We start from the raw sequence: 27,045 nt of genomic DNA, 5'->3' as shown, positions 1-27,045 counted from the left end.
AACAAGGCTCCCCAAAGTCAAGATCGACGGGCAATAGCCAGTCAACATATACTCCCTTGCGGATTTTAGTATTTTACCCCAAACTTATCTCCCAAACCGACTGTAACCGGTAAAACACCTACTTGTAGCCGGAGTAACTTTTCAGGCGTAAGTTGATCTCCTTCCCTATTTAAATACATCCGAGGGCTTCCCTTATTTCCTCGTCCGCCTCCTTTGCTCCTGATTCATTGTTCTTGCACAATCTTTGACGCTGGTTATTGCGGTTGCTCACCGTTATACCATTCTGGTTATGAGAGCTGCCTGTTGCTGGGAACCTGAGAGCCCAAGCGCTTCTCCAGCTCTTGGTTTCCCTCGCCCCCGATTCTTCCGATATCGGCGTTTGAGGTAATCGGAAATCCACACAAACATCAAGAAGTAGGTTAGAGGATTTCGCGTACAGACGCAATACCTGTATTTCTTTAGTAATATACTATGCCGACAACGAAGAGTACGAACCGGAGAGGACAGGAATCGGAGAAGAACAGATTGAAGGGGAAATTGGTTGAGAAGTCGTCGTCGTTTCACGGGAGGATACCGGGGACCACGATGTCCACGTCGTCTCAGATTCGGAGGCCAAAGACACTACCGAACTTATTATCCGGTAAGAATGTCTCCGGATTCTTGCCGGATGCGAAGCCTCTGCGATTGACCAAGCTGCTACTAAACGTGACAATCCAGGGGAGCGTTGGACCTGTACAGGTGTTAATATCGCCGGAATCCACCGTTGGCGATCTGGTGGCTGCTGTACTCCGGCAGTACTCAAAGGAGGGTCGCCGCCCCATCCTTCCTTCCACCGACCCTTCCGCTTTCGGTCTCCACTACTCGCAATTTAGTTTAGAAAGTACGTTGAATTTCTGATTAAATTATAACCGTCAATCTTTTTTGCTTAGCCTTAGTGGTACACATGTATGGCAGTGATTGACGTACTCTGTTTTTTGGTGGCCAGGTTTGGATAGAGAGGAGAAGCTCATGGAGTTGGGATCCAGGAACTTCTTCATCTGCTGCCAAAAAAAGGAAGAAACCGTGGACGGTGGAGTGACAACGACGTCGTCTTGTTCGAAGGAAGCTGAGAAGGCAACCAAAAGTGGGTTCCCGTGGCTTAAGTTCATGGGCTTCTGAGCTATAATTGGCTGGCATCAATATTTTCTTCAGCAAATTGCTTTGTAAAAAGTTAGTACTAGTCGTCGTATTCTTGAATTGCTCCAAGCAGCAATAGTTTCGTGGTAGATTAAGAACGAATCCTCATTAGCCAACCAAAACTGGCCGGAGTTGAATTGTTTTTCCTTCTCTTCATTGACCGTCAAATCATCTCCTTTGATTTGTACAGTTTAAACCAGTTGTTGTCTACTGCACTTGCTTCTATAGTTCTATGGTATGTAAGCAATTATCGATCCCCTGGAAAACTTGAGAAATAAAAATCTCCATTGATTGTCATACCTTGGCCTCCCATGTTATCACTGTAAATTTTTTTTGGTGAATTTAAAGTTACTAATTTTATCTGTTTTTATTTCATGTTCATCAATGGACAGATTTTGACTAATCATAATTAAGATCAGGTTAAAGTCACTTGACTCCTCGCGGACGGGCGACAATAACATTCGTCAATTGCGGCTAACGAAGAAGGAACAACCCAGAAGCGATGGCTTTCAGCCTTTCACCTCACGCGAGTCCATCAAGAGTCAAAAACGTGAGGACACAGATCACTGTCCCCAACTCCTGAGCCAATCAACCTAGTATGTATAACATGCATGAATGCTTCAAAATATCTACACAAGGCCAAAAAAATCACACGAATTTAGTTGGCAACATGCATCGGGTAAATGAGGCCAAAAACACTGGCCCACTACTCCAGCCCATTAGTCTCGTGCTTAAGCCGTAAAGGGATTGGATAATGGATACCAAAGTTCTACTAGTTTGGGTTACTGGGCCTAGAAAGTTCCATCAAAGTCCAAGCATGAGAGCCCATATTCGTTGCCTGATTAAACGGATTGTTCGGGCCCCTCCCGTTTGCGTTTTCAAAACCCTAGTTCACAAATGGAAAAACCTGGCGGCAACTCCTTATATATTTGTCTTCAAACCCGCTCTCATCTGCCTCTTAAATTTTCAAGTCTCTCCATCAGAAACCCTTGTCCGTCCGAATACCCAAAACCCTAGATTATATGGCTGATTCAATGGAGTTTTGGGGTAACTTTCTTTATACCACGTTTCTTTCGTTTTGACCATCTATTCTTGTTAATCCTTCTTTGTTCTTTGTGCTTTGTTGCTGTCTTTTTGTTGCGAATTTTGGTTAGTATCTCACAAGTGATAGGATGTGTTTGTACTTGTTTGGTTGATTGGGAGATGAGGATGTTTGCTTTGAATATCTTACCGTTCTAGTTGTTATGGTCAAATCTATCTACTTATGTTTTTCTGAACATATAATGGTTTTTCAAGCGGGTTTTCGTTATGAAATAGCTGTTTATTTATACACATTGTGTCTGAGTTTTTTTTTGTTTTCAACTTTCAAGTCTAGTTGATTTATCTATGCACAGATGTCATTAGCTGCTATAGTAGTTTTTGGTCGTCTTTGTATGTGATAATTTGTATCTGATATGTATTGTTGATATTTTGCACTTGCAAGATCTTAATAATGTTTCTTCATAAGCAGTTGTTTTGTTTTCTTTCAATGGATGTTTAGATGCATCTGATTCAAGCTTTTCCATATGTTATTTTTGTGTTAGTCACAATAGGACTTCATATTTCCTTTTCCATGTCTTATTTTGTGAGTTTTAGAACTCTTGTCATTTTTTTTTCTGCCCTTCACTGTCTACCAGGTGTTGAAGTCAAGGCCGGACAGCCTCTGAAAGTAACACCTACAGAGGGGGTTATGATACATGTTTCTCAGGTTAGATACACTAGAGTTGGTTTCAGTTTGTTTGCTATTTATGCATTATATATTGACTATAATGGTTACGCCATTAAATGATTTTGCTATCCAGGCAGCTCTTGGTGAGTCGAAGAAAGATAAAGGAAAGGAATATGTGCCTTTGTTTGTTAAGTGTGGTGATAAGAAGCTTGTTATTGGAACTCTTTCTTCTGAGAAGTTCCCTCAAGTATCATTTGATTTAGTTTTTGAGAAAGAGTTTGAACTTTCTCACAACTGGAAAGGTGGAAGCGTCTACTTCTGTGGTTACCAAGTTCCTATACCTGATGAATATCCTTCATATTTGTACTTCTAGCGTTCTGTTTGGTGTTTATAACTCTTTGTGCTGTGAATGTTCCTCTGAGCTTGATGGGGAGTTGAACACTTTTTAATGCATTCACTTTATTAGTGTCGTCTTAATAACTTGGAAGCCAAAGCTCTTCTTATTTCCTGAATGAGAATTAAGGGACAGATCCTTTCTTAGACAGTTGGTAATAATTTTTGGGAAATGCTAACCGGAGCTGTGAGGCTAAGAATGTTACGATAAGAAGTATGAACAAGTCGTCTTTTCTTTGACATTTTCTGTCCTTGGTGGAAGAACTGTTCAGTGTTCTGTAATTTAGTGTTCTTATTTATTTAGTTTTTTCTTATATTTATTCACTTTTATAGAAACATGGTCTTCTGTTACTTGCTGTGCAATCTTTTTGTATGGAAAATTTGGAGTTGCCAATTTTGATGTGAATGATGCTCTGGTTAATCCCTTTCTGTGCTTCCTTGACCACATTATTGTGTTCTGATTCCACGGGTGATGACTATCCTGGTGAGTTCTGTTCCATTGAATGAGTTTATATTTAAAATTTGGTTCCTTGTGGTTTGCTCAACTGCTTTAACCTGTACAGATTCGGACTTTTCTGACGAAGAGGAAGAGATTCCGCTGGCCAAAACTGAGAATGGTAATTCATTTTTGTGAATAAGAACTGATGTATTTTATGTTCAATGATCGATTTTTTTGATGCCTAAAGTCTTTTTTCAGGAAAATCTGTGGCAAAGGGTGATATGGCAGCAGCTAAGTCCCAAGCAGCCAAGCCTGAATCTTCTACAAAACAGGTTAAAGTTATAGAGCCAAGTAAACCTGAGGAAGGTGATTCTGATGAAGATTCTGAAGATGATTCTGATGAAGATGATGAAAGCGAGGTATTTCCTTTTCTTTAACTTAATGGAGATTGTTGCAGACTCCTTTCAAGCCTCACTATTTTGATACTCACTCTTCAATATTTCTTAAGAATGTATTTAGTGATGTTAGGATAAATTTTGTTCCTCTTTAACTGGATGACTATTAATTTTCTTGTAAGAGGATTGTTGGACCAAGTGTGGTTATAGTTCATCAGAAAGCACTCATTACTTCCTGACAATGCGATACTATGTCTATCAGTTTTAAGATATATGTTTTGGCTTTTCTTGTAAATGTTATATCCCTTGCTTTATCGACTTTTAGATGCTGTTCCATGTTTTTTCTTTCTTCGGAAACAAAATTGACTTTGATGTCTGTGTTCTTTTATTGGCCAGAGCGATCTTATGATGTCTGAGGACGATAATGATTCTGATTCTGATGAAGAAGAAACACCTAAGAAGGTATCACCATAATTATTACTTATGTAATGGTTTTCACGAATTAGTTTCTTATGATTCTTATGTTCATAATCAAACAATTATGTTTTTTGTTCATGCTAAAGGTTGAGGTAGTTAAGAAGAGGGCTAATGATTCTGCTTTAAAAACTCCAACATCTAAGAAGGCAAAGTTTTCTACCCCTCAGAAGACAGGTATGTTATATGTGAATATTTTTCCTTGAAAGATCTACTGGAGTGGATTCTTCTATAAGATTGCTGTATGATACTATGATTATATTTTTAAAAAAATTATTGTTACATATGAAAACAAGAGGTCAGTCCTTGAGCTTTGTATTAATTTTTTTGTTGCAGATGGTAAGAAGGGAGGAGGGCACACTGCAACTCCTCACCCTTCAAAGAAAGCTGACAAAACACCTGCAAATGGAGCCAACCCTAAGGCAAAGACACCAAAATCAGGTGGTCAATTCTCATGCGACTCCTGTGACAGGTAATGTTGCAGCATTTACTGCTCGTGGCAATTTCAATGAAAAAAAATTGACTTGGCAGATTTGATTGACCTGGTTTTTTGGTGCAGGTCATTTGGACAGGAAATGGGTCTGCAGTCTCACAAAAAAGCCAAGCATGGAGCCAACTAGAATTGGAGGTTATTAATCATTTCTTTTCCCGTGATTAAATTTTGATGAGTCAGTGAGGCTTGTTTTTTGGTTTGGTAGGGGAGTGTGTATTAACTAGAAGTGTGGGAGGTTTTGTGGTATCTATCGTGGCCCACTTCTGTATATGGATTACAGTGCTGCAAACTTGATTAGTATTGTGATTCAAGTCACTGTCTGTTTCATGTCAAAAAGATCGTAAACTCTGTGCTATGCCCGATCTTGGTCTCCCTTGTCTTTGTGTTTGATTGAGGTATCATATGGGGTGTTTGTTTATATAATGTGCTGTAGTGGAATTCATATCGTCAATTTGCACTTTTATGGACCTGGACCTGGACCTGGTGAGTAATGAGTAGGGCGTTGCATACTTGCGTTGGAGCTATTAGAAGTTTTTTTGCCTTCTGCACATATCTCTAAAGTGCCACACTATTATAATGCACATCAAAAAACCAGGATAAGAAAATGAATCAACGTTGTAGTTGAGACTCAAGACCCATAGACAATACCGATGCGAGATTTTTTACTTACAAAATACGTTGTTTTCCTTCCCTTAACTTATTGATGTGAGATATTTAATTAAGTTGTTTCCCTTAACTTTCTGATTCAAAACAAGTTCAAATGTCCAATTGTTGGACTTTATTTTTTTTTATGTGAAACAAAAGAGTTTCACAATTTTGGGTCTTTTTTTTTTTTTTACCGCAGTACTCTTATCCCTATCGCATCTATTGTGTCGGTAGCACCTAATTTTCATTGCAGGAGTTTGTTCTCATATTCACCCTCCTCTGCCTTTCTCAGTTTCACTTTTGCCGTTGTCTGATGGTTTTTTTTTCTTAGTGATGTTGACTACAAAAGCAAATCTGGTGTCCTGTATATGATATTCTAATACCCAGAAAGATATAGTGTCCATCAAACCGCTTCCTTACTACTGTAGCTTCTCGTGCTAATATATGAATTTGCTACATTAATGGGTGCCAAGATTTTTGGCCTTCTGTTGCAGATATTGAACTTAAACTATTCAAGACTAAGTAAATTAAGGAATTGGCCTTAAATGGCCAAGTCCCAAGATTGAATCATCAATTGGTTGCAAGTCAGATGTTTCTGATGAGAACCACACCGGCCCACAGTCACAGACCAACCCCCCTTGCCAACCAAAGCCCAACCGATGCCCTTACGGGCCGGCTGTAACCAAGGCCCATGGGCTGAATCCCATGAAAACCTTGGCTGGTAGGTTGAGAAGACCCTGCGCTTATAAGCTAGGTTTGGTCCTCCTATTTTAACAATGTGGGATCTCATCAGTTTCACACCACACGCAGGATCTTTTGTTAATTCAACATATACTACTTATGAAATGACTATTATGCCTCTACCAAAAGTTTCCATTACTCTGAACTCTACTGCCGCTGCTGCAATGAAAGGGTACTCACATTTGTGGTTGGTACAGTTGACCCTTTTAGTGCTGCCCAAAAACATAAAAATAGTAACAATTTTAATATCCAAATGGGACCAAAAAGTGCTATAAAAGATCCACTCTTCTTTCTCTCTCTCTCATTTACCCAAACAAAAAACTCCCAAAATTCCTCTATTTCACGTTTTGCAGAAATCAAGTGAAGTATTGAGTATTGACTGACAGTGGACTTAAACGAAGAGTGGTGTGAAGTACAAACTACAAAGCATTTGTATTCATTCCCTTCTTAGGGAAAGAAATACGTTATATATTCAAATTCTTTTTAGGATAATGCTTGAAAACCCTAAAAGTGACACCTAAAAGACCCCCATTTAATGTGGAGTGTTGAATGTGAAGTGGACCTTACATGTGTATTTTTAATCAAATACTATTTTAATGCCACATAGATTTGGGGAACTTTTGTGATCAAATTTTGGGGTCTCTAGCATTGTCCTTCTTTTTATTGCTTTTTCTTTGCTTAGTGTTTATGTAATCACTAATTTTCTTGCGGATTATAGAGTGATAACTGGCTATTAAAGCCAAATTAGTAACAATTCAAAATCTAGATCTACATTCATTGTTTTTCTGCCTTTTCGAGTCGGTGTAACCCACTTGTCATCTTCTAGTACCAGTCTCTGTTTTCTTCTGGTGTAGAAACAGAGAGAAGCAGAAATGGCCGAAGATTCAACAAAAATCTTTATACCAGAGTCATTTCAGGTCAACAGAGAGGACATTGCGGGACAAATTGGGCTGATATGGGAGCTGATTAAGCAGCCATTGATAGTTCCTTTGTTGCAAGTTTGTGTGTATGTTTGTTTGGCTATGTCGCTGATGCTGTTCATGGAGAGGCTCTATATGGGTGTTGTTATAATCCTTGTTAAGCTCTTTTGGAAGAAACCAGACAAACGTTACAAATTTGAGCCTCTCCAAGAAGATTTTTAGTCCGGAAATTCCAACTTTCCAGTCGTTCTTGTCCAAATCCCAATGTTCAACGAAAGAGAGGTCTATGCTCTCCCTCTCCCTATCTGTTTCGGTTAGTCAATAATGGCGAAAGTTCTGATGATTTTTTTTGGGTTTATGTGTATTTGTGACAGGTTTACAAGCTCTCCATCGGAGCCGCATGCGGACTCTCATGGCCTTCCGATCGTCTGGTGATCCAAGTCCTCGATGATTCAACGGACCCTGTTATCAGGGTACCCAAATGAAACCAAAACAAATCACATTCCATTTTACTTTTTAATCATTGTTTTGTTTCTTGATATGTTTTTGACCCTTGAAATTCTCCAATTATTTTATCATTGAATTGAGTGATGTGGGTTTTGGGCATTTAATAATTTTGCAGCAAATGGTGGAGCTGGAGTGCCAGCGATGGGCAAGCAAGGGAATTAACGTAACGTTCCAAATCAGAGAAAACAGAGTGGGCTACAAAGCAGGGGCTTTGAAAGAAGGTCTAAAGAGAAGTTATGTTAAGCAGTGCGAATATGTGGCTATCTTTGATGCTGATTTCCAGCCTGAGCCTGGCTTTCTCAAGCGTGCAATTCCTTTCTTGGTTCACAACCCAGAAATTGCGCTTGTTCAGGCTCGTTGGAGATTTGGTAAGCAACTCATCTTACTCTCTCTACTAAATAAATTACAAGTCCCATTAAATTTCTTGAAAAAAATTATGAGAACTGTCGGTGGTCTATCTGTAGTCTGAGTACAGGGATGGGTCCGTCACGAATCCACAAATCACGGCCGTGGACTGCCGTGGTTTCACTTACTTGGCCTCCGATGGTTTTGACACCTGGTGGGGGTGGTTGTGGGGGCCACGTAGAGAGAAATGGAGAGGGGAGAGTGAGATACCGTACCTCCTACCCCTAGCGACTCCCATCACTCCAATCAAACAAATATGATTTTAGTTTCGCATTCTATTCTTAATTATTCCAATTTTGTGTATGATTACAATAGTAGAGTATTGTGTCGTAATCTGCAATTCAAGGAGTATTGATTAAAATTAGTACAAGTTTGAAGTATCTCACTGGCAAGTAACGGGTCCTGAAATAACGTAATTATTACACCCTTTTGTCTGGTATAATTGGCGCCACTTTTTAGGGTTAGGTCAGTCATTTCACACTAGGACTCGGGTTTTTTTTTGTGTTTTATTTTAAGTTTTGGAATTTTAAATTACTAAAAAATAAAAACAGTTACATTGGTTAAGCGTAACTTCTCGTGCTGTCACGTGAAGACCGTTGGAACTCTGTGGGTACTTCGTTCTGTTTTTGTCTTCTTTTGTATTTTTTTTTTATATTCGATTATTTATTAATTATGCAGTCATTAGTCATACCAATAATTAGAAATACAAGCTAATTACTGTGAGAATGGTAATGATGATGCAGTGAACTCGAACGAATGTCTGTTGACAAGAATGCAAGAGATGTCACTGGATTACCATTTCACTGTGGAGCAAGAAGTTGGTTCATCCACTCATGCATTCTTTGGTTTCAATGGTAATAAAACAAACCTACCTCCAATTGCTCATGTTTCAATCGAACATCTGTTGTCATGTTAGTAATTGACATGTTTTAATACGATAATGTAATAAGGCACTGCTGGTGTTTGGAGAATTGCCGCAATCAATGAGGCTGGTGGATGGAAGGATCGTACCACCGTGGAGGATATGGATCTTGCTGTACGAGCTAGTCTAAGGGGTTGGAAGTTTCTGTACCTTGATGATCTCCAGGTATTCGATTCGAGTTTAACATTGTTTATTTTCAAGCTTTATGCTGCAGCAATGGATAATTGGATATGGGTTAACTACTGTTTATATATGGATTCATGGTAGGTGAAAAGTGAGCTTCCTAGTACATTCAACGCCTTTCGGTTTCAGCAGCACAGATGGTCCTGTGGTCCTGCCAATCTGTTTAGGAAAATGGCAATGGAGATTGTTAGAAACAAGGTTAGTTCACCTCCATTAAGAAATTGTAATTCAGGATTCTAATCTAGAAGATAATTTTTCACGTATAATTTGTCAATTTTGCAGAAAGTGAGGTTTTGGAAGAAAGTGTATGTGATCTACAGCTTCTTCTTCGTCCGGAAGATCATAGCTCATATGATTACATTTTTCTTCTACTGTGTTGTACTTCCATTGACCATTTTAGTTCCTGAAGTTGAAGTCCCTATTTGGGGAGCTGTCTACATTCCTTCCATTATAACTATTCTCAATTCAGTAGGAACACCAAGGTATTATCGGCATATATGCTTCACAATTTTCTTTCATTTGCTTCCATTTTACTGCATCCGTAAGACCTTCATCTTCTGCAACTACTTGCAGGTCCATTCACTTGTTGTTTTACTGGATCCTTTTTGAGAATGTAATGTCATTGCATCGGACTAAGGCGTCCTTCATTGGTCTATTCGAAGCAGGACGGGCTAACGAATGGGTTGTCACTGAAAAACTAGGCGATGCACTCAAGAACAAAGATGCTGCCAAGAACAAAACCAACCAGAAGTCAGCCAAAAAACTTCGGTTCAAGTTCATTGAGAGGTAATAATTCTTCATCATAAATTGATTCCCATTGATAGTTTAATATTTTCCTTCTACATGGTGGTGCAAGTGACCTAAAACCAAATCCGCAAATTAATTACGGGACAACAATGCACTTGGTTACCTATCAATCCTACTCCTTAGAAAACAAGTTGTCGTTTTTTTTTTGGACTATATAAGCGTACTGATTAGTGAAAATAATAATGTATTTGGCAACCAATCAATCCTACTTTAAAAAAAATTGTGTTATTCTGTTATATATTGATGTTCTTGCTCACCTATGACCTAACTCAACATCATTCCGTGCTTATCATAATGCTGACTTAATGTTTTGGTTAATTTTAGGAAATAATAATGTTCTTGAACTGTTTTATTAGTAATGTGAATTGTTTTGGTGTGGTCAATAGAATCAATTCGTTGGAGCTGGGATTCGCGGCTTTCCTTTTCGTCTGTGGATGTTACGATTATGTTCATGGGACGAACAACTACTTTGTATACCTATTTCTCCAAACCGTTACCTTCACCATCACCGGATTTGGCTACGTTGGCACCATCATTTAACTAGAGTGCCATTTATGATGCTTTGAGTGTGTTTTCTCTTCCTGTACATCAAATTATTTTTGTGGGATTCCTGCAAGCAACATTTGATCAAAATCTTCGGTAACTGTTACTGCGCATTCAAGCAGAAATAGTTCCCCTGAATGGCAGAAATTCATAGCCACGAAAAATTGTTATCCCTAATCTTATACAGAGTCGAGGACAGAAAAGAAGTAGAAGCAGCACAGCAGTAGAATTATAGGGAGATGATGTTAATTTATTTGCATAGATTGCTTTGAAATTGTGAGACTTTTCTCTTCATTTTTCTTGGATTTTCATTTGTTAGGTAATTGCATTTGTTTTGAGGAGAATAAGCTGTTGAACCAAATTGAGAAAATTAAGTTAATCATTCTCTTATACCCTTTGACGTTTTCTTGTCTTTTTAGGATATATTTTCAAATTCCAATTATCTTATATGTATATATATTTTTTTTGGGGTATAGATTGTTAGTTGAACTATATAGAGTCAAATCTTAGCGTGCACTATATCCAATTTTGCCAATCATGACTTTAGGGTTAGTTTAATTGCGGATATAATACTAATCATCAGTGTTGTTAACCAAACAGCTTTTCTTAGCTGATAAAACAAGATCACCATCTCTCATTCCCAACAATCTCGTTTTTTTTATAAAGCAGTGAGAGGAACATCTATACAATTGCTTTTCATGTCTTGCCCCAATCATTTGTACTGTTAAGTCTTTTGGTCATTACAAATTCATAATAATATTGGGGGTTATTGCCGTTTTAATCACAAACGTCATATTTATTTTCTTGTGTAGGGTCTTTTTTTGAATTTGACAAACAAGATTGTACATCAAACTGCAATGACTTCTACTGCAATGTCCCTTGTCCGTACAATAGTGATAATTAGATTAAAACTAAAAATATGTTCAATATCTGGTTTTTTTCTATCCGAAGTGTCGTCGTCGTTCGTCACAACAATTTTGTTAGTTAAATATTTGGGTGTAAAAGAACAAGACATAATTATAATGTCCCAGTGGAGCAACAATAGTGTTATCTGACTTACTCTAATATAATGAAGGGAGGATGTTGACTTTCCAAGGACTCAACATTAATTTTCTCTTAATATAATAAGGTCTTTGCGATGTTTATAAAAACTAGTTACATGTTCGCGCTTCGCGCGACCTATAATTAATTTGAAAAATAAATATTTTTGATAATTTTTCAATACTTTGTTACCATGATAAACAATAGAGCTTAAATTATAAAAAATGAAGATAATTGTGAAATGAACAAATAACTACAATACCTTTTAAAAGATTTTAAAAGGTTTTTAAAAGTGATAAAGTCTGAAGTGCAATTCACTTCACAAAGATTTTAATTATAATGCGAGTACATTCAGTAGCAAGATAATAGCACTGCTATATATAACATGAAATTATTGAATTGTAACATATGGTTGATCACATGAGACGGAAAAGACATGATGATTGAAAGCGTTTCTTAATACAACTTCAATTTAATTTAATTTAATTTAATTTTTTTACATGTGGCAAGAGTTTGAGCCATACAGAAGCAAATGTGACAGCTTCTAAAACACTTCAGTATTTTATAATACACTTATCTTAATTATATGATTATGATTATGATTGTTCAATTCCTTAGCCATAACTTTTCATTATTTTACCTTTTTTAATCACTTTTTATTATTCCTATTAGTATTTATACACATTTAATTGGTGCTTGGCCGTTACTTTTCATTATTTTACATCTTTTATGACTTTTTGTTGTTCCTAATAGTATTTATGCACATTTAATTGGTTATGATTGAAATAACATTGATTTTTCAGTAATTAACATCTTTAATATTATGTTTATTTAATTTTTGATGGGTCTTTATTATTAGTATTGATGGTTTTCCTATAATTAAGGGGAAGCATTTTACCCCTCTTTTAGCTATTCTCCACAATTCAAGCAGAGGCATCCTTGAGGCTTCCATTTTATATATATAAATTGATGATGATTGATTGATTGATTCCTACAAACTTTGGAAGCAGCTTGTTCTGATAGGCTTCTTACAAAAGAAAATATGGTACAAACAATGAGCCAACTTTCATGAAGCCCTTCTTGATTGCATTTGGATATTGGGCCATTGGTTTTCTTTTGGTTATTGGGCAGTCATTTAGTAAAGCATTTGGATATTGTTTGGGCTAACCAAACTATTGGATAACAAAAAGCCCAAAATCGAACAAGGCCTAGACGAACACGGTCCATTTTACTGTTAGCAAACTAGTTATTACTAGTAACAAGGTAATAAGCGCCGTGAATTGATTTGAGATGAGTATTCATAAGAAAGATTACAGTGATGTAGCAATGATGAGAGAGAAACTGAAAAGAAAAGAACGAACTATTCCTTCTTCCTTGTCCATAGATGAATGACGCCTGTCCCTTTAAGCCACAACGGTCACTAAGTTGAATAAAGTAACCAATCCCCAGCATCAATAATTAGATCAGCAACAATGGTCACTTTAATCTTTAGACCTGAAAGTCTAAGGAGTAGCAATATCATTCTCTGGAGACATCGGCGGCGGCGAGGATTCCAAGTTGTTCTCGCAGCTATGAACTCGCAGAGATGTACGGCTCTCGGTTTGGTTATTCCCATGATCGATAGAAACTTCTTCCTCGCGAATCGGTTGTGGATCGGGCATTGCCGGTGTTGGAATGATGGAAACATTGTTGTCTATCCTCGGTACGACTTCAATCGGTATAGCTGCCATGGCTGATCCTAAACCATCATCGACAGAATTCAAAGCAGAATTTTCACCTCCGAACCTCCTCTTTCGATATTTCTTGCGGATGGACTGCTTAAATGTCCCAACTACAATCTGTCAAAATTGGTAAAACCACCATAAGCTGAATGAGAAACTCTTACAACTATTGAGATGTATGAACAAGATTTCAAGTGTGCGAGATTTGTGGAGCCCATAAATTCATTTCTTTGTATCCAACTTAACAGCTGTGATAACTGTGATACCAACTTAACTGATGAGATTTTTTATCATTTTTGAAACTCTTAAAGTTATTCTATGATGGCCCTTCAAGAGCGTTACAGTAAGAAGATACAAAAAGCCATAAATGAAGCGAGGTTTCACCTGAACTGGATTAGCAGAAATCAAGCATCCAGTTACAGCACCACCAAATACGCCTCCATCAGGGTGTGCGAGCACAACACTTAAGTAGCCGTCCCTGCGGGGCCTTCCATTCGCTTTGCTGAAAGTAAACTTCCCGTTCAGCGACAAGATTTCAAAATAGCCCTGCCAGAAGCAACACCGACTAAATAAATCTAACTCTTTAAAATGTGATCGAGCTTTCAACAGAGTACTGGATTATTGACTGTACATCATATCTCACGGAACCACCAGGTTGTCCATGACGCGCTAAAACGACACTGGATAGCGCTCCAGAAGCAGCGAGAACAATAGCTGCTCGAGGAAACACGGCCAGAGATGATATTTCGGGTACGATGTCCTGCCAATAAATTTTAAATTTGGAGCAGGTCACCTGGTCAAGTGTCCTCAAAGACAGAAATATATAATATTTATGCAAAGAGAACAAATCCAACTTTTATAATTCTAAGATCACCTGTCCTGCCTTTAGCTCCAAAACATGAGGTGTAAAGCATCCTCCTGCAGTTTCTATCCCACATCCACCTTTACATGCACAAAGAAATCACATAAATAATGTTTGGGTTTACAGCATCACTGTGGATGTAGATCGGACGCCTAGGCTTTGTTTTTCATGAGCCGTCATACAATAATATTATTTAGGCACAGAAAATGTTGTTAATGGGAGAGGATATGGCAGACAGATATGAGATTATAGAATCTTGACAAAGTGACCAACAAAACAAAAGAAAAAAAAAAGAATTAAACCTCACCAAGGGAAGTCAAAAACTGGATTCTCCCTGAACCACGGGGCCGTCCTCTTGGCCGTTTTGGAGGAGGCTCCGAAATATAAGAAACGGGGCCTGAAATCTCAAACTTTCTCGGCCTTCCTCGTTTCCTTTTCACAGCGATTCCATCACTGACTTGGCCATATCCTTCTCCTCCAGAGCCAACGCCTTCGCCAACAGCCGGCTGCACCACGGCGTCTTCTGTTGGAAGCACCTCCTTCTGCGCCGTTGACTGGCTCTCCGTAGAGGCAGTCTCATCGATTGCCGGAGACTCCGAAACAGTGCTATTTTTCTCTTCCATTATATTAACGGCTAATTAGACGTATATATGCTTTAACAACAAAAAGATAAAGCCTAATATATGCGCTGATCACTCTCTATTGGCGCTCATAGAAGACTTACATTACATTGCAATATATAGGTGGAGAGTGAGAGCGGGTAGGTGGTAGGGTTTTCAAGTAAGCAGAAGGCGCGACCAGGAATAACCTCCTATTTGGCAGTCCAGTTTTGGCCGTCTGTTTCTGTATCTGGCTTTTTTTTAATCTACCAATAATGCCCTTGGTAATTTGAAAAACAAATAAAATAATTACTTCATTTTGTGTTATATATGCATCATTGTGAGGGAAGGAGAATTAATTATATTTAAGATGATATATATGTGCTTGATTTCTTTTCGATTATATAATTCTACAATAAAAGTAAAATTTCGAATATTTGGGAGATTTATTGTCAAATATAATCAATTAAATGGCTGGAAAATATACTATTGTTGTTCTTTTTTCCTCTCATTTTAAAATTAATTTTGAATTAAAAAATTATGCGCTCCATTTTATTAGAGTTACACAAATATATTTTCATTGCATGTAATGGATTTCTTTGTTTTATTTGAGATTATTTTGACATTTGCTCAAATCACCTTATTTCAAAAACACGCAATTATCTCGTTTTAAAAAAATAAGTAGTATAAATTTTAATTTTAGATTATACTTATTTGAAAATTTTATTTTGAATTTCATTACATGACAATATATATTAGGACATATCTTTGCTTGCGTCATGGCCTACGTACATTCGCTGACTGTGAACCTGGTCATATCGACAAAAGTAGAATTTTTTAATTTTGGAAGATTTTAATTGCCAAATGTGATTAATTAAAAAATAGAAAAATATTATTTCCAATTTTTGTAAGATAAGATCAATCTCTCGTATATCTCTTTTCATGGATTACATAACGACATACATTTCTTCTCTGTACTCGTATATGCATCCGCTGTAACACTCCCCTCACGTGCGACTACCACGTGTGATTTGCGAAACAAAAAAGGTTAAACTGATTATAAGACATTCATTTAATTATTTAATCATGGATTATTGCTTAGCTTATAATTTCAATTTTTAAAAATAAATATTCACGACCCATCTTCATTGTAGGCTATGACATATCTTGGCTGTTGGGGGGGCTCTGTGAACTTACGTACACAATTTTCAGCTCGATCTCTGAACTTTCAAAGAACCTTGCAAAGGGAAAGCAAGCTTGGAGCCTGTAACTTTCTGCCATTTGTCTACGAGTGTTTTCATTTCTAATAAGCACAGAACATGAGGCGAAGTACATTTGGAAGAATTCAAGAAACGGAGAAAAAAAGTACATTGAAATTAGAAAGAAAATAAAACCCCTCCCTCTATGTCCATATCCCATACACCGATCAGTGGGGATCAACCTGGACTTTTATCTTAATACTCTCTTTTATCAGAAACACCAGCGTAAAGCACAGCCATCTGCATTTTTAAGGAAACAGTAAATGTTGGTTGTACTCATCATTCCATATCATCTAGATGCCCATATAAACTTCTCCAATGAGAGGATGCTTCTTCAGGTGTCCGGAGAGTCCATATGTGGCACTTCTCTTTTTCGCGATCTTCTAATATTTCCTGCATTCAGAGATTCCGGCTAGTTAGTTTTAAGGAAGTGTGCAAAAGTAAAATAATTTAAATACAAATCTCGACTCAGGTATTGCAATCATACTGATGCAGTGACATACTGATGCAATTCAGGTGTTGCGATCATACTTATGCAATTCAGTCGCAACTCATAAGCTATCCCGATGAATAATTCATCACAAATTGGAGAATGGTCAAGAAGCGGGCTTCCCATTTCATATTCTGCAACTACCCACGAAGAAAGAAGGGCGCATGTTCAGATATGACTTGCTATCTATACATATCTCCTCCTTTATTGAATTTCTATTCGGGACAGCCTATGTTGTGTTCTATCAAAGTAGGTATTTTCTATAGATAAAAATCATATACAGAACAGTCAAGATATTTGATTAGCTATCTGTAAAACAATTTAATAGTAGCAGAGAGAGTATCCCCTTCGAAATCTGATGGATTAGTGCAAAAAAAGAGGAACAACAGAGAGTTTGGAGTGTTGACGCAAGAATTTCATAGCATTTGTAACAGCTGGCAGCAGCTTTGGTGTTTCTGGCATAATAATTCATGTATTTTTTTCCGTAGAAGCGGCCTCCTAGATGTTCATTCCTTCTTAAATCTTTTGATACTCACCCTCCCATAGACCAATGGCACAGTTTTTGCTTTGTACCTGGGTGGTGGCACCCCTTGGGTGCTGCTTTCTGTTTTATCATCACATGATATGCACACTTGTACACACGCTAAACAAACTCTCACATAGCCCCTCAATTATCTTAAAACAAAGAACAAGGGCTTGAGAAGACATGATAGTGTACTCTAGTAAAGTGAAATTGACAACTAGCAACTAGTCGAAGTTTCTTGGTTGTCTTGTATCATCAAGAGAAAAGGAAACTTAAAGCAGAGTCAAGCACATAATCAATTAATGCTCATCTATTCCAGTCTCACATAACTCTAACTCCCTGCCCTGTCACCAATGCCACCCAAAAAAAATCTCACAGCTAATGGTTGCCTAAATGCCATGACTATACACATCATAAGATAACTGATTGGGGTTGTTCATCACACAATAATCCAGGGTTGATAATTCTCAGTTCCCGACTCCTGAGCATTGACAAAATATCAACTGTTTGTTTGATTGACTATTGTGAAATATCATGTTTGCAAGATTTTCCAATTTCAAGTTACCAAACATAATGACTGTTTATGAAAGCAAACTAGTAAAAACTATACCAAATGAAAATTCCTTATTTTCTTTATCTTCAAACACTGAAATGTATGACAAGCGGTGACTTTATTCAGATTGTGGACCATCAACGAACCATCAAATCGTTTTATAAAAATCTTTGATTGTCAGCTAAATTTGAGGCTTATGCAATAAATTGAGGCACGCCGACAAAAATGGAGATTCTCTTTCAGAACTACAGCTCACTTTCAATGAAAAAATTGGATGATTCAAATTCTATCTGTCACAAGCAGCAGGATTGCTCACTCTCGAGAAATTAACTCAAGTGTCAACTCTCAACAAAGATATTAGAACACATGAAGCAAACAAAGAACAATAACATATTTGTAGAATTCACAAAAATTACCAGTTCAAACTTTGCCAAATTCTCCCCATCAATAAAACTCTGCAAAATTCCCATAGCAGACAACAAGCATTGCTAAACTATAATGTTGACAAAATTCAAACTTGGGATATTATATTGAAAAGTGATTTATACAAGTTAAGAGAGAGAAAGACCTGATTTTCAGTAGAGCGTTTGGCATGTAGAGTCAAACAGTCGATGAGAGCATTCCATTTTTCTGAACAGTTATCAAATACGCCGAGTCAATAATACCGCTGCATTTGATGCACTGGAGCTCTCGCCAATGATGATGTATAGTCAATTTTCACAGATCACAAGCAAAAAAATCTTCTCAAAAGCAGGATAAAAAGGGAGGAAACCCTAAAATGTAGAAGGAGAGGAGAGGAGGAATGGGATGCGTACAATAGCAGAACCAGAGATCGTCGAAGCATTTGGAGAAGGGGACGCGGCGTCCAGGGACAGAAGCATCGGCCTCCGAACTCATTCTATGCTACCTGCCGACCACCAGCTACAACTCGTCTCGAGTGGAAGAGGTAACGAACATCAGAGGACCATCACCATTCACCTAGCATCGTCCGCCACTCCGCCAATATTTTTCCTGCTCGAAAAAAGGAAAAAATAAAATAAAATAAAAAGTCTGCTCAAAGGCCCACAATTTTGCTTAATGGGCCGCGACCGCATTCCCAAATTTTGTGGGCTCAAGCCTCCTTTGTTATTTTGATCTTCTTGAGATAAAAGTCGCGCTTTAAAAAAATTCCACTGGAAATTAATTATGCATTGAAAATTTTCATCAACCACAACAGTTAAACCCAGAAAATATAACGTCTCTAAGCACCAGGAAATGAAATTTTTAGTACATTTATGTTGAAGACTCAGAATAATGGCTTTCGAAGTTGATTAAGAATACAGAAGGATACACTTCAAATTTAGCTTTAACAAAATTTTACATGCCAATAGGTTCTTCAATATGTAGCTCAGCTCAGGTCACCAATGAACCTATCCTGATGTCAGGGTGTATACCAAGCATATTATTCTTCACTTCCTACTATAAGCATCCCTCGCTTTGCCAAGTCCATCCCCCCGATCACCAAGCAAAGCGGTAAATTTGGCCATCTCATCTCAACAAACCATAATTGAAATATGCCCTTGCAGTCTTGGTAGGGAGAGCTGCCATCTTCCTCTAGGGTCATTGCACAAGAATTGTCCCGGTTTCCGGGGTTCTAAAAATCTTCACATAAAAAAGCTTGCAAAAATAGAGTGATATTTCGTTATGTAAAAAGCATCTTTAGTTCCTCAATGCGTGCAGTTCGGACTTCTTGATCAGTTAAGGCACCGGAAATCATCCTCTGCTTCCGGGCTTGCACTGCTTCCATCCTTTCCTCAACCGTTCCCTACCATCAGGCAACCAGAAGCAAAACAAAGTGATAACGCACAAAACTTATGTAGAAAATGGCCACATGCTAAGATCCGTATCAAATAATACATGAAGCATGAAAATTTTGGATCCATATTTCTCATTATTATCTTGATGAATATTTTAAGGCAAGGGATAGGACATTATGTTAAGCAAATCATAGATGATCTTGACTTGTTCATCAAGTGGTGATTGGTGATCATTCATTCTTTGAAACTGCCCCCAACCTTTTATTCCAAGTTACCGTAGAGCCTAAAATGATAATAAGTTTCAACGTCATATTTAAAGAGCAAAATTTGTACCTTAACAATGAACCGTTTGATCATCACATTTTTAGTTTGTCCAATGCGATGAATTCGCATAACAGCTTGTTCTTCCACAGCTGGATTCCACCATGGATCCTACAAAAGAAAAGATTGAACCGAACTTTGTCAAAAATAATTAATAAGAAAAAAATAACAAACTCAATAGCATAGCAAATGTGGGCATGGAGGACATCAATGTGAATTGCAATAACCATGACTCATTACTGAAAAGATGAAACAAAACAATCTACTAAGGCAACAAAAAGAGAGCATGGTCAATTGAACATGCAACCTTAAGTTTGTCCAGCTGCTGCATGGTCGTACTAACATATTTTACACATGATCTAAGACAATCATGACAAAAGTCTCGAGATTCTCGACAGAAAGGGGAAAAACAACTTGAATCTATTTCTATCATGAAATATGCATATCATAAAATTAGTCATCTCGCACATAGACAAACACCATACAAAAAACCACAAGCTTAATGTTTCACATACCAAGACAAAGGCATTGGAAGCTGCTGTTAGATTAATTCCAACACCACCAGCCTTTAGTGACATCAGCAAAACCTGCTCAAACAAGAGTAGAATTCAGATGATTTAACAGCTTATTAGATCATGGTTTCCTAACACGGCCAACACTGAACCCCTCGTACCCTGACAGAACAAAAATTGAATGGAAAAGGAAAACAAAGGGCAGAGATCACTCACTAGGATATTGTCATCCTCTGAAAACAGTTTTATTACTTTCTCTCGCTGCTGCAGATTCAGAGTCCCATCCAGACGAACAAATGGAATATTCAACCTGTAAGGAGACAAGGTCAAACAAATTTTAAATCCAAGGAGATGCCAATGAAATGAGCTTTAAAGAAACATTTGAAACTTAGCTTACATTTTCCTTTCCATAACAAAATAAAAAAGGAGCAGACATGAAACAAGACCACCAAATATCAAGGTAAACAACTCCCGTGCACAAAGCTCCCGCAATGGGCGGGGTTGGGGACATGCAAGATGAATGCAGCCCTCCCCCCGCATAATATGCTGAGAGACTGTTTCCGGGTCTGAACCCGTGACCTATAAGTTGCACCACTGCAACTTAAAACACTGAGCCACGTGTTTGCATGTATGGGCTCAACGACAGAAGCTTCTTGAAAGTAAATAATACACGACCTGTATTGGGTCAATGTTAACCAACAAGTCTAGACATGCAGAAAGCAAATGTTACCGAGAGAGAGGAATTTGTAGGAGATCCAGGAACGCAGTCCACTGACTGAAGATAATACTCTTAGATCCTGATAACCGAAGATTCTCAAGTTCACGCAAGAGAACAACTATTTTGGATGACTCAACCCAATTTTTCTCAATATCGATCTGGAACCGACTCTCAGTTGGAGCAGTAATAAGATCTTGCCTACTGATAACTTTCCTGTGAAAACGTGGCAATGAAAATAATTTGAGATCTTAAAAGCAATGAATTTTATTACAAGAAAATTGACAGCCAAAAATTCTAAAACCTTGAAATGAACAAATTAAGGGAAGAGTAAAAAAATACAAGACGTGAAACCAAAATTGAAACAGCACTTGAAGATACCTACAAACAGGACATAAACCTGACGTAGAATTATGCCAGCTTGCCAAGAGACACTCTCGACATAACCGATGAGCACAAGGTGTTAATACAGCATCTTCAAATGCTTCGAGACATATTGGACACTCTCCCTGCTCCCCTTTACGCAACTCCTCCACGACCTCTTGAACATAAGCCCGGGAAGGCACCTCTTTGTCTTCCCCTTCAAGTGAATTACAACCACCTTTTAGGAATCGTCTAGCTAGCTTATTCAGATCTGAATATTCTTGTGTATCACCTCGGCTGGACAATATCAAAACGACCAGTCAAAAATCATAATTGTAATGAATTTCAAAGAATATGTGGAGATACCACAGTTGCATTTGCTATCAAAGCAATGATTGTAACAAGTATTGCCAATATATCAATATAAGATGATAAAACCAAGATTAGTTTCACGAAAGATGTAAGGACAATGGAGGGGACATTCGAGCTTTCAGCAAGTTCCTAGATAAATTTTGGAGGGAAAAATATTGAAGACTCTGCATGCAGAAAGTTCCCATGAGATCATCACATCTACATGCATCTAAAGGTTATCATCCAATCCTTCTGGGTGCACCTTATGAATGAGTTTCAATGTTAACTGAAGACACCATAGTAAGTTCCAGCGGAGCACATTTAGCATTTCCTAACAACAAACCATCAATTCCCATCGAATTATCGCCATGGGAACAAAAAAACTTTGAAGAAACGAAGTACGATCCAGCATAGCCCAAAATACCTCATCACTAGAAATGGATGATCACAACATTGCCGAAGACGTAAAAGTAACTCCAATATAGAAGCATAATTATGAAGCACCCTTCCCTGCTCGACAAATTGATCGAACTTCACCTGAAGGGAATTGCATGAATACGTTATAAAGGAAAACAGGAAGGAGACTTAAAACAAACATTTGAGTTGAAGTATACCTTGGATCTCTTAAATAAGGCCTCATAGAAGTCTTTTTCAGCATCTGTGAGTTCACAGTAAATCACCTCACTATGAGCAGGGGGTAAAACTAAAATTGGCCTGCAACAAAAACACACATTTAGAAGCAGTATATACAAATAAAGCCAAGACAAGATGTGCATTATCCCTGCTTACCTGCCCTCGCGATCTGTGCTAAATTTTGTTCTCCTTAACATAATAGGCTTCAAAATGGATTGAACCAATTTCAGCCCTCTTTCATCCCCCTCCTCAAATGGCTTTTGGATAAGTTTATTCCACCTAAATCATGTATATCGAATATTATACACATGAAATCGTGCTAAACCAAATAAGCGTAATCATTCTTCCGCATCCCATAAACCAATATTAGGAACCCAAAAGATGAGACTATACTTGCTCTATAGGAAAATGGAAGGTAAACATACCAGGCCCAATTCCCCCAAGGTTCCACCTTCAAAAATCGAAGAAGACTGTAAATATCCTCCAGGTTGTTCTGCGATAATAAAATCAAAATGTCAGAAAGTATGAAAAGCTACACACAGAAAGTACAAGTAATAAGATCATGCCACAAAAAAAAAAGAAAAGAGAAAAGGCGTAATGGAAACTTTATTATGCACATTAAATAAGATCTCTAGATTGCACTTACTGTAAAACTACACATGAGACTAAACCCTGCATATAACATTTAGAATTCATGCGGTATGCAGTTGAATTTTTGCATCCCATGGAATAGCAAGTCCAAGGACTTCATCAGATAGACATGGACTAATCCACTAATATGTCTTAGTAAGCACATTGCTGTTGCAATAACATAAAGGAATGTCTACCAATCGTAGAACATGTTCCAAGGTCAAGCCTAATGTGCAAGCAGCAATTCCATGCACTGACTCACTGCAAAAATGCCTCTTGAAAGCAGCCACATAAGTTAGCCACGGTACAACCTTTTCCATATAGTCAACAAAAAAGGGCCAAAATGCAGCTGTAACCATCACAAAAGCAAAGTTGGGGTTTTGTGGTGGGGGAAGGATTGGCCAGACAAAAAGATTAGCTGAAATTTTTTTATTGAACATGACCTGTATAGGAGTGCCGGTCAGACACCAACGGCGATCAGCAACTAGTGCAGTAGCAGCCATGGAAATTTGGCTTTTAGAGGATTTTATGGTATGTGCCTCATCAAGAACCACTCTAAACCACCGAACTGAGAGAAGTCCCCCGTTTTCTTCAGAATTCTGGAGAAGTAGAAGTGGTATTATAAATGCAACAGGAAATAATACCTAATAATCTAGCAGGTACACGGTAACTTTTAACACTACCTCTGCAGAAAATTCTGAAGCTAAAACCCCATAAGTTGTAATCACAACATCACTCTGAGCCAGAATTTTGGCATCCTTCAGTCTACTTTGTCCATAGTGAATATATAGTGAGAGAGCTCCAGGTTGGGCATGAGTTTCAATCTCTGCCTAGCAATAAAGTCAAACGATAAGAGTATATCTCCTCGAGAAAAAGAAAGCAAATAAAAAATTAAATGCGAGTGGGTCACAGATACCCATACAATTAAATTGGAGAAGTAAACATGCAAAGGATACGCATTGAAGTGGCAAAACAAATACCTTCCACTGGTTAAGAAGAGTCATAGGACACACAATAAGATTTCCACCAGTTATGAGCTTGTTCTTCTGCTTCATCATCTTATCAAAGCCTGAAAACTTTGTTGCCTTCCTTGAAGGGTCCGGAAATTCACTTTCAATATCATCAACTTCAATACCTTCACCAGAAGATTGGCTATTTGATCGACTACCTAGTGATCCGCCTCTTTCTGAATGAGCAAGAAGAAGGGCTAAAGTCATAATGGTCTTGCCAAGCCCCATTGCATCTGCCAGAATCTGCAATGCATATTCAGGTGCCACACAGTAAGAGAAACCAATAAGTACAAATTCGCAATTGTTGACAAATTAAAGACATACTCCTCCTCTGGCCATTTGAAGTGTGCTTGGAAATTCTATTGTGGCTTCGCCTGAAAATGCATTCAAATAGACAACAAGGTCCCTCCTACCAAGAGAAAGATTTCATGAATATCCATTCTCAGAAAACGCAGATAGAGGAGCATTCAATGGTCACCAGACTTACTTATCTGCCAGGTGATAACCCTCCCAGCAAGGGTGAAGGGTTGTTGCTGCCTCATCTAAGCACTGTCCCTTCTCCAGCTGGATCATCCAATGAAGCGCCTGTTTCTGATAAGGGCGAAGTTCACACTGAAGGGTCCCAGGGGGATCCATTTCCTAAAACAACCGCCTTAAGAGTAATTTCACCTGCTACATACATTTGCCAGCTCTTCTAAGTTCTAACATTGTAAAAGATTCCAGTACCTCTAATAGGGAGTGGTCTCCAACACCAACAATAGTGTTGAGATCAGCATCTGAAATGGACTCCTCAGGTTCAAAATCGTTTTCGCTTTGAGACTGATTCTTCGATTTGTTAGCAGGCAACAGTGATGCAGGCAGACCAGGTGCACCCTGTTCAAGTTAAAATAACATTAAATTGCACTGTGGGAGAAGAGAGAGAGAGAGTGAGATAGTGTTGTGAGGAAATATGAAAGATCTTTTCTAACCTCTGAGTTGAAAGGCCGCTTCTTCTGGTACAAATCACCAGGAGTGAGTTCTGCCTAATCATGACATCAAAAAAATAGAGCTCGTTACACTGTCCTAAGACAATTTCGTAACTATAATTCATGTGAACAGAAAAAAGACATATTACCAAACTATGTATGAGTTCTGATGGACAAAAGCCAGAAAAAAAATTTGCAACGACATACCTTCTTGAAGGGGGTCAGACCAAGCAAGCGAAACAAGTTTGGAAGAGGATGAACTACTGATTGCTCAGTGGAATTGCTGGTAGCCTTAAGTGTCGTCCGATGAAGCTTGCGGAACATAGAACTATTGATGTATACACTGAAATAAACAAAAGAATTGTGTTTTAACACCATTGTACTCCATTGGAAAAATAAATGTTGTTGGAGAAGGTGACTGTGGTCTATATTATCAATTGGTTCAACAAATTTACAGTAAAAATTTGTGAAGCAAAATGTAATTCTTTACAGCAACTGTACCTTATCGACAAGTGAATTGGGTCCATTATGCCTAAAAGATTTGGAGCAGACTTACAAAATCCTTGTATTCTAACTTTCTTATCCCTCACAAGTGGCAAAAGACACCGAGCCCATTCATTTGGTATTCGACCAATCTGCAAACATAACAGGCACAAAAAATAGAATTTCCATCTTGAAATTACTCCATAACCTCTCTTGCTTCGAGAGCCAATCAAAGTAAACAGTAGCCCTAAACCCTAACCCTATCTATTAGTTCCAAAAGTACTAAGTATAATACCTCTCCACTGTCCTTTGTAGAAAACCTGACAATCTCTGAACAGCCTGCAACTTGCCGCCCTCTTCCGAAAGCCTTCCCTGGTGACGGCGAACTAGCACCACTCTTGGCCGGAAAAGTGAAAGCGAATTCATCACCAGCCTTGAGAGCCCTCCCTTTGCACGTTGACAACCCACTCACTTCACCAGTACCCACAAGCCACCACTGGCTCCCAATCGAATCATTAGTAATAACCCTCGCGTCTTCAACAACAGCACCACCAACATCTCCTGCACCAGTTTCACGTGAATCAACTTCCTTGATATCACTCAAAGAATTCTCGTGATCTTTCTTAGCCACTAGTTTATCAGAACTCGAATCACGAGAGGAGATATCGGGGGGTTTGCGCGTTGTCTTGGGTTTCCTGAAACTGGGGGTGTCGAACATGATGTTGATTGCGGCAGTGGCGTCGCCCTTTGCCATGTGTAGTGCTCTGATGATGTCCATGTCAGAGTAATCAGAACCCACGACGGATCGGACGGTGGAGAGGAGTTCGTCCGTAACCTTACTGCCCATTATGCTATTGCAGACAAAAACCTAACCCTAATCCTAATTTTGAAATTTAGGCGGATTTTAGTTGGTAATCATAGGAGAATCCGTCCGTGAAACCCTCGTCGAGAGTATGATTTGAGAAGAAGACCGTAGTGAGCACCGGGAACGACGATCCACGGCGGTGGGCGTTAAAGCGATTTAAAAATAAATGAATGTGATGTGAAAAGGGCGGGCCTGTTTTGTAGGAAGCGAGGGAATGAAAGGAGCGCGTATGAGATACAAACGACGCGTCACCTTTCCCGCCGTATTTTCATACGAGGGTTTTCCCGGCGTCGTTTTCAACAGAAACGACTACCGACCCAAACTGCCAAACAGCCCAATTCAATCGCGGCCTCTGCTTAGAGCACGTCTAATTATGCAAATTTAATGCGCCAACAGAAATTTGGGTCCCTCCGTCAAACACGTCTCTCAATATAATCAAATTAGCAACACATGTCTCCCAATATAGTCACATAAACAAAACACAAAATCTTATACATTATTCATTCTTATCCAACATGAACGCCAATAAAATCTCATGTTTTCATGTTGTCCACAACAAAACTATACCAATACACAAAATCTCAATACAGTCACATCAGTAA

At 38.3% G+C, this 27,045-nt stretch overlaps 4 protein-coding genes, 1 long non-coding RNA gene and 1 pseudogene across 6 annotated transcripts; 3 read left to right on the top strand and 3 right to left on the bottom strand.

Moving 5' to 3' along the window:
- Window positions 1-129: 129 nt before the first annotated feature.
- LOC120002189 (uncharacterized protein At4g22758) lies at window positions 130-1,475 on the top strand. The gene is made up of 2 exons (XM_038850822.1): window positions 130-880; window positions 986-1,475. Exons 1-2 carry the CDS (start codon window positions 472-474, stop codon window positions 1,156-1,158), a joined length of 582 nt encoding a protein of 193 aa, XP_038706750.1. The 5' UTR covers window positions 130-471; the 3' UTR covers window positions 1,159-1,475.
- Window positions 1,476-2,040: 565 nt separating this feature from the next.
- Window positions 2,041-5,524, top strand: LOC120002188 (histone deacetylase HDT1-like). The gene is made up of 10 exons (XM_038850820.1): window positions 2,041-2,223; window positions 2,853-2,923; window positions 3,018-3,232; window positions 3,745-3,761; window positions 3,841-3,894; window positions 3,975-4,135; window positions 4,508-4,573; window positions 4,675-4,762; window positions 4,922-5,057; window positions 5,145-5,524. Exons 1-10 carry the CDS (start codon window positions 2,199-2,201, stop codon window positions 5,203-5,205), a joined length of 894 nt encoding a protein of 297 aa, XP_038706748.1. The 5' UTR covers window positions 2,041-2,198; the 3' UTR covers window positions 5,206-5,524.
- Window positions 5,525-7,255: 1,731 nt separating this feature from the next.
- Window positions 7,256-11,133, top strand: LOC120002853 (annotated as a pseudogene).
- A 1,731-nt stretch (window positions 11,134-12,864) lies between these two features.
- LOC120003118 (AT-hook motif nuclear-localized protein 11-like) lies at window positions 12,865-15,124 on the bottom strand. Its single transcript, XM_038852035.1, has 5 exons — window positions 14,683-15,124; window positions 14,388-14,455; window positions 14,145-14,273; window positions 13,898-14,059; window positions 12,865-13,630 (listed from the first exon to the last, which is right to left on the bottom strand). The coding sequence occupies exons 1-5, from the start codon at window positions 14,996-14,998 to the stop codon at window positions 13,295-13,297; spliced, it is 1,011 nt and encodes a 336-aa protein (XP_038707963.1). The 5' UTR covers window positions 14,999-15,124; the 3' UTR covers window positions 12,865-13,294.
- A 1,121-nt stretch (window positions 15,125-16,245) lies between these two features.
- On the bottom strand, window positions 16,246-18,356 carry LOC120002342. The gene is made up of 2 exons (XR_005469159.1): window positions 16,765-18,356; window positions 16,246-16,626 (listed from the first exon to the last, which is right to left on the bottom strand). It is a non-coding gene; the product is annotated as an uncharacterized LOC120002342 (long non-coding RNA).
- Window positions 18,357-19,015: 659 nt separating this feature from the next.
- LOC120002341 (DNA repair protein RAD5A) lies at window positions 19,016-26,686 on the bottom strand. Of its 2 annotated transcripts, XM_038851064.1 has the most exons (20): window positions 25,874-26,682; window positions 25,597-25,730; window positions 25,303-25,438; window positions 25,099-25,152; window positions 24,857-25,003; window positions 24,618-24,769; window positions 24,455-24,539; window positions 24,101-24,373; window positions 23,804-23,950; window positions 23,564-23,719; window positions 22,916-22,983; window positions 22,647-22,769; window positions 22,472-22,571; window positions 22,282-22,394; window positions 21,525-21,803; window positions 21,159-21,359; window positions 20,645-20,738; window positions 20,432-20,503; window positions 19,929-20,027; window positions 19,016-19,603 (listed from the first exon to the last, which is right to left on the bottom strand). In XM_038851064.1, the coding sequence occupies exons 1-20, from the start codon at window positions 26,423-26,425 to the stop codon at window positions 19,481-19,483; spliced, it is 3,108 nt and encodes a 1,035-aa protein (XP_038706992.1). In that variant the 5' UTR covers window positions 26,426-26,682; the 3' UTR covers window positions 19,016-19,480. The 2 variants fall into 2 exon arrangements, with proteins under 2 accessions (XP_038706992.1, XP_038706993.1); XM_038851065.1 differs by lacking the exons at window positions 19,016-19,603; window positions 19,929-20,027; window positions 20,432-20,503; window positions 20,645-20,738 and having other exon boundaries at window positions 21,218-21,359; window positions 21,529-21,803; window positions 25,874-26,686.
- Between the last annotated feature and the right edge of the window lie 359 nt (window positions 26,687-27,045).

This window comes from Tripterygium wilfordii, chromosome 7 (assembly GCF_013401445.1).
Source record: "Tripterygium wilfordii isolate XIE 37 chromosome 7, ASM1340144v1, whole genome shotgun sequence".
Taxonomy (NCBI): Eukaryota; Viridiplantae; Streptophyta; class Magnoliopsida; order Celastrales; family Celastraceae; genus Tripterygium; species Tripterygium wilfordii.
This window is presented reverse-complemented; position numbering and strand designations above follow the sequence as displayed.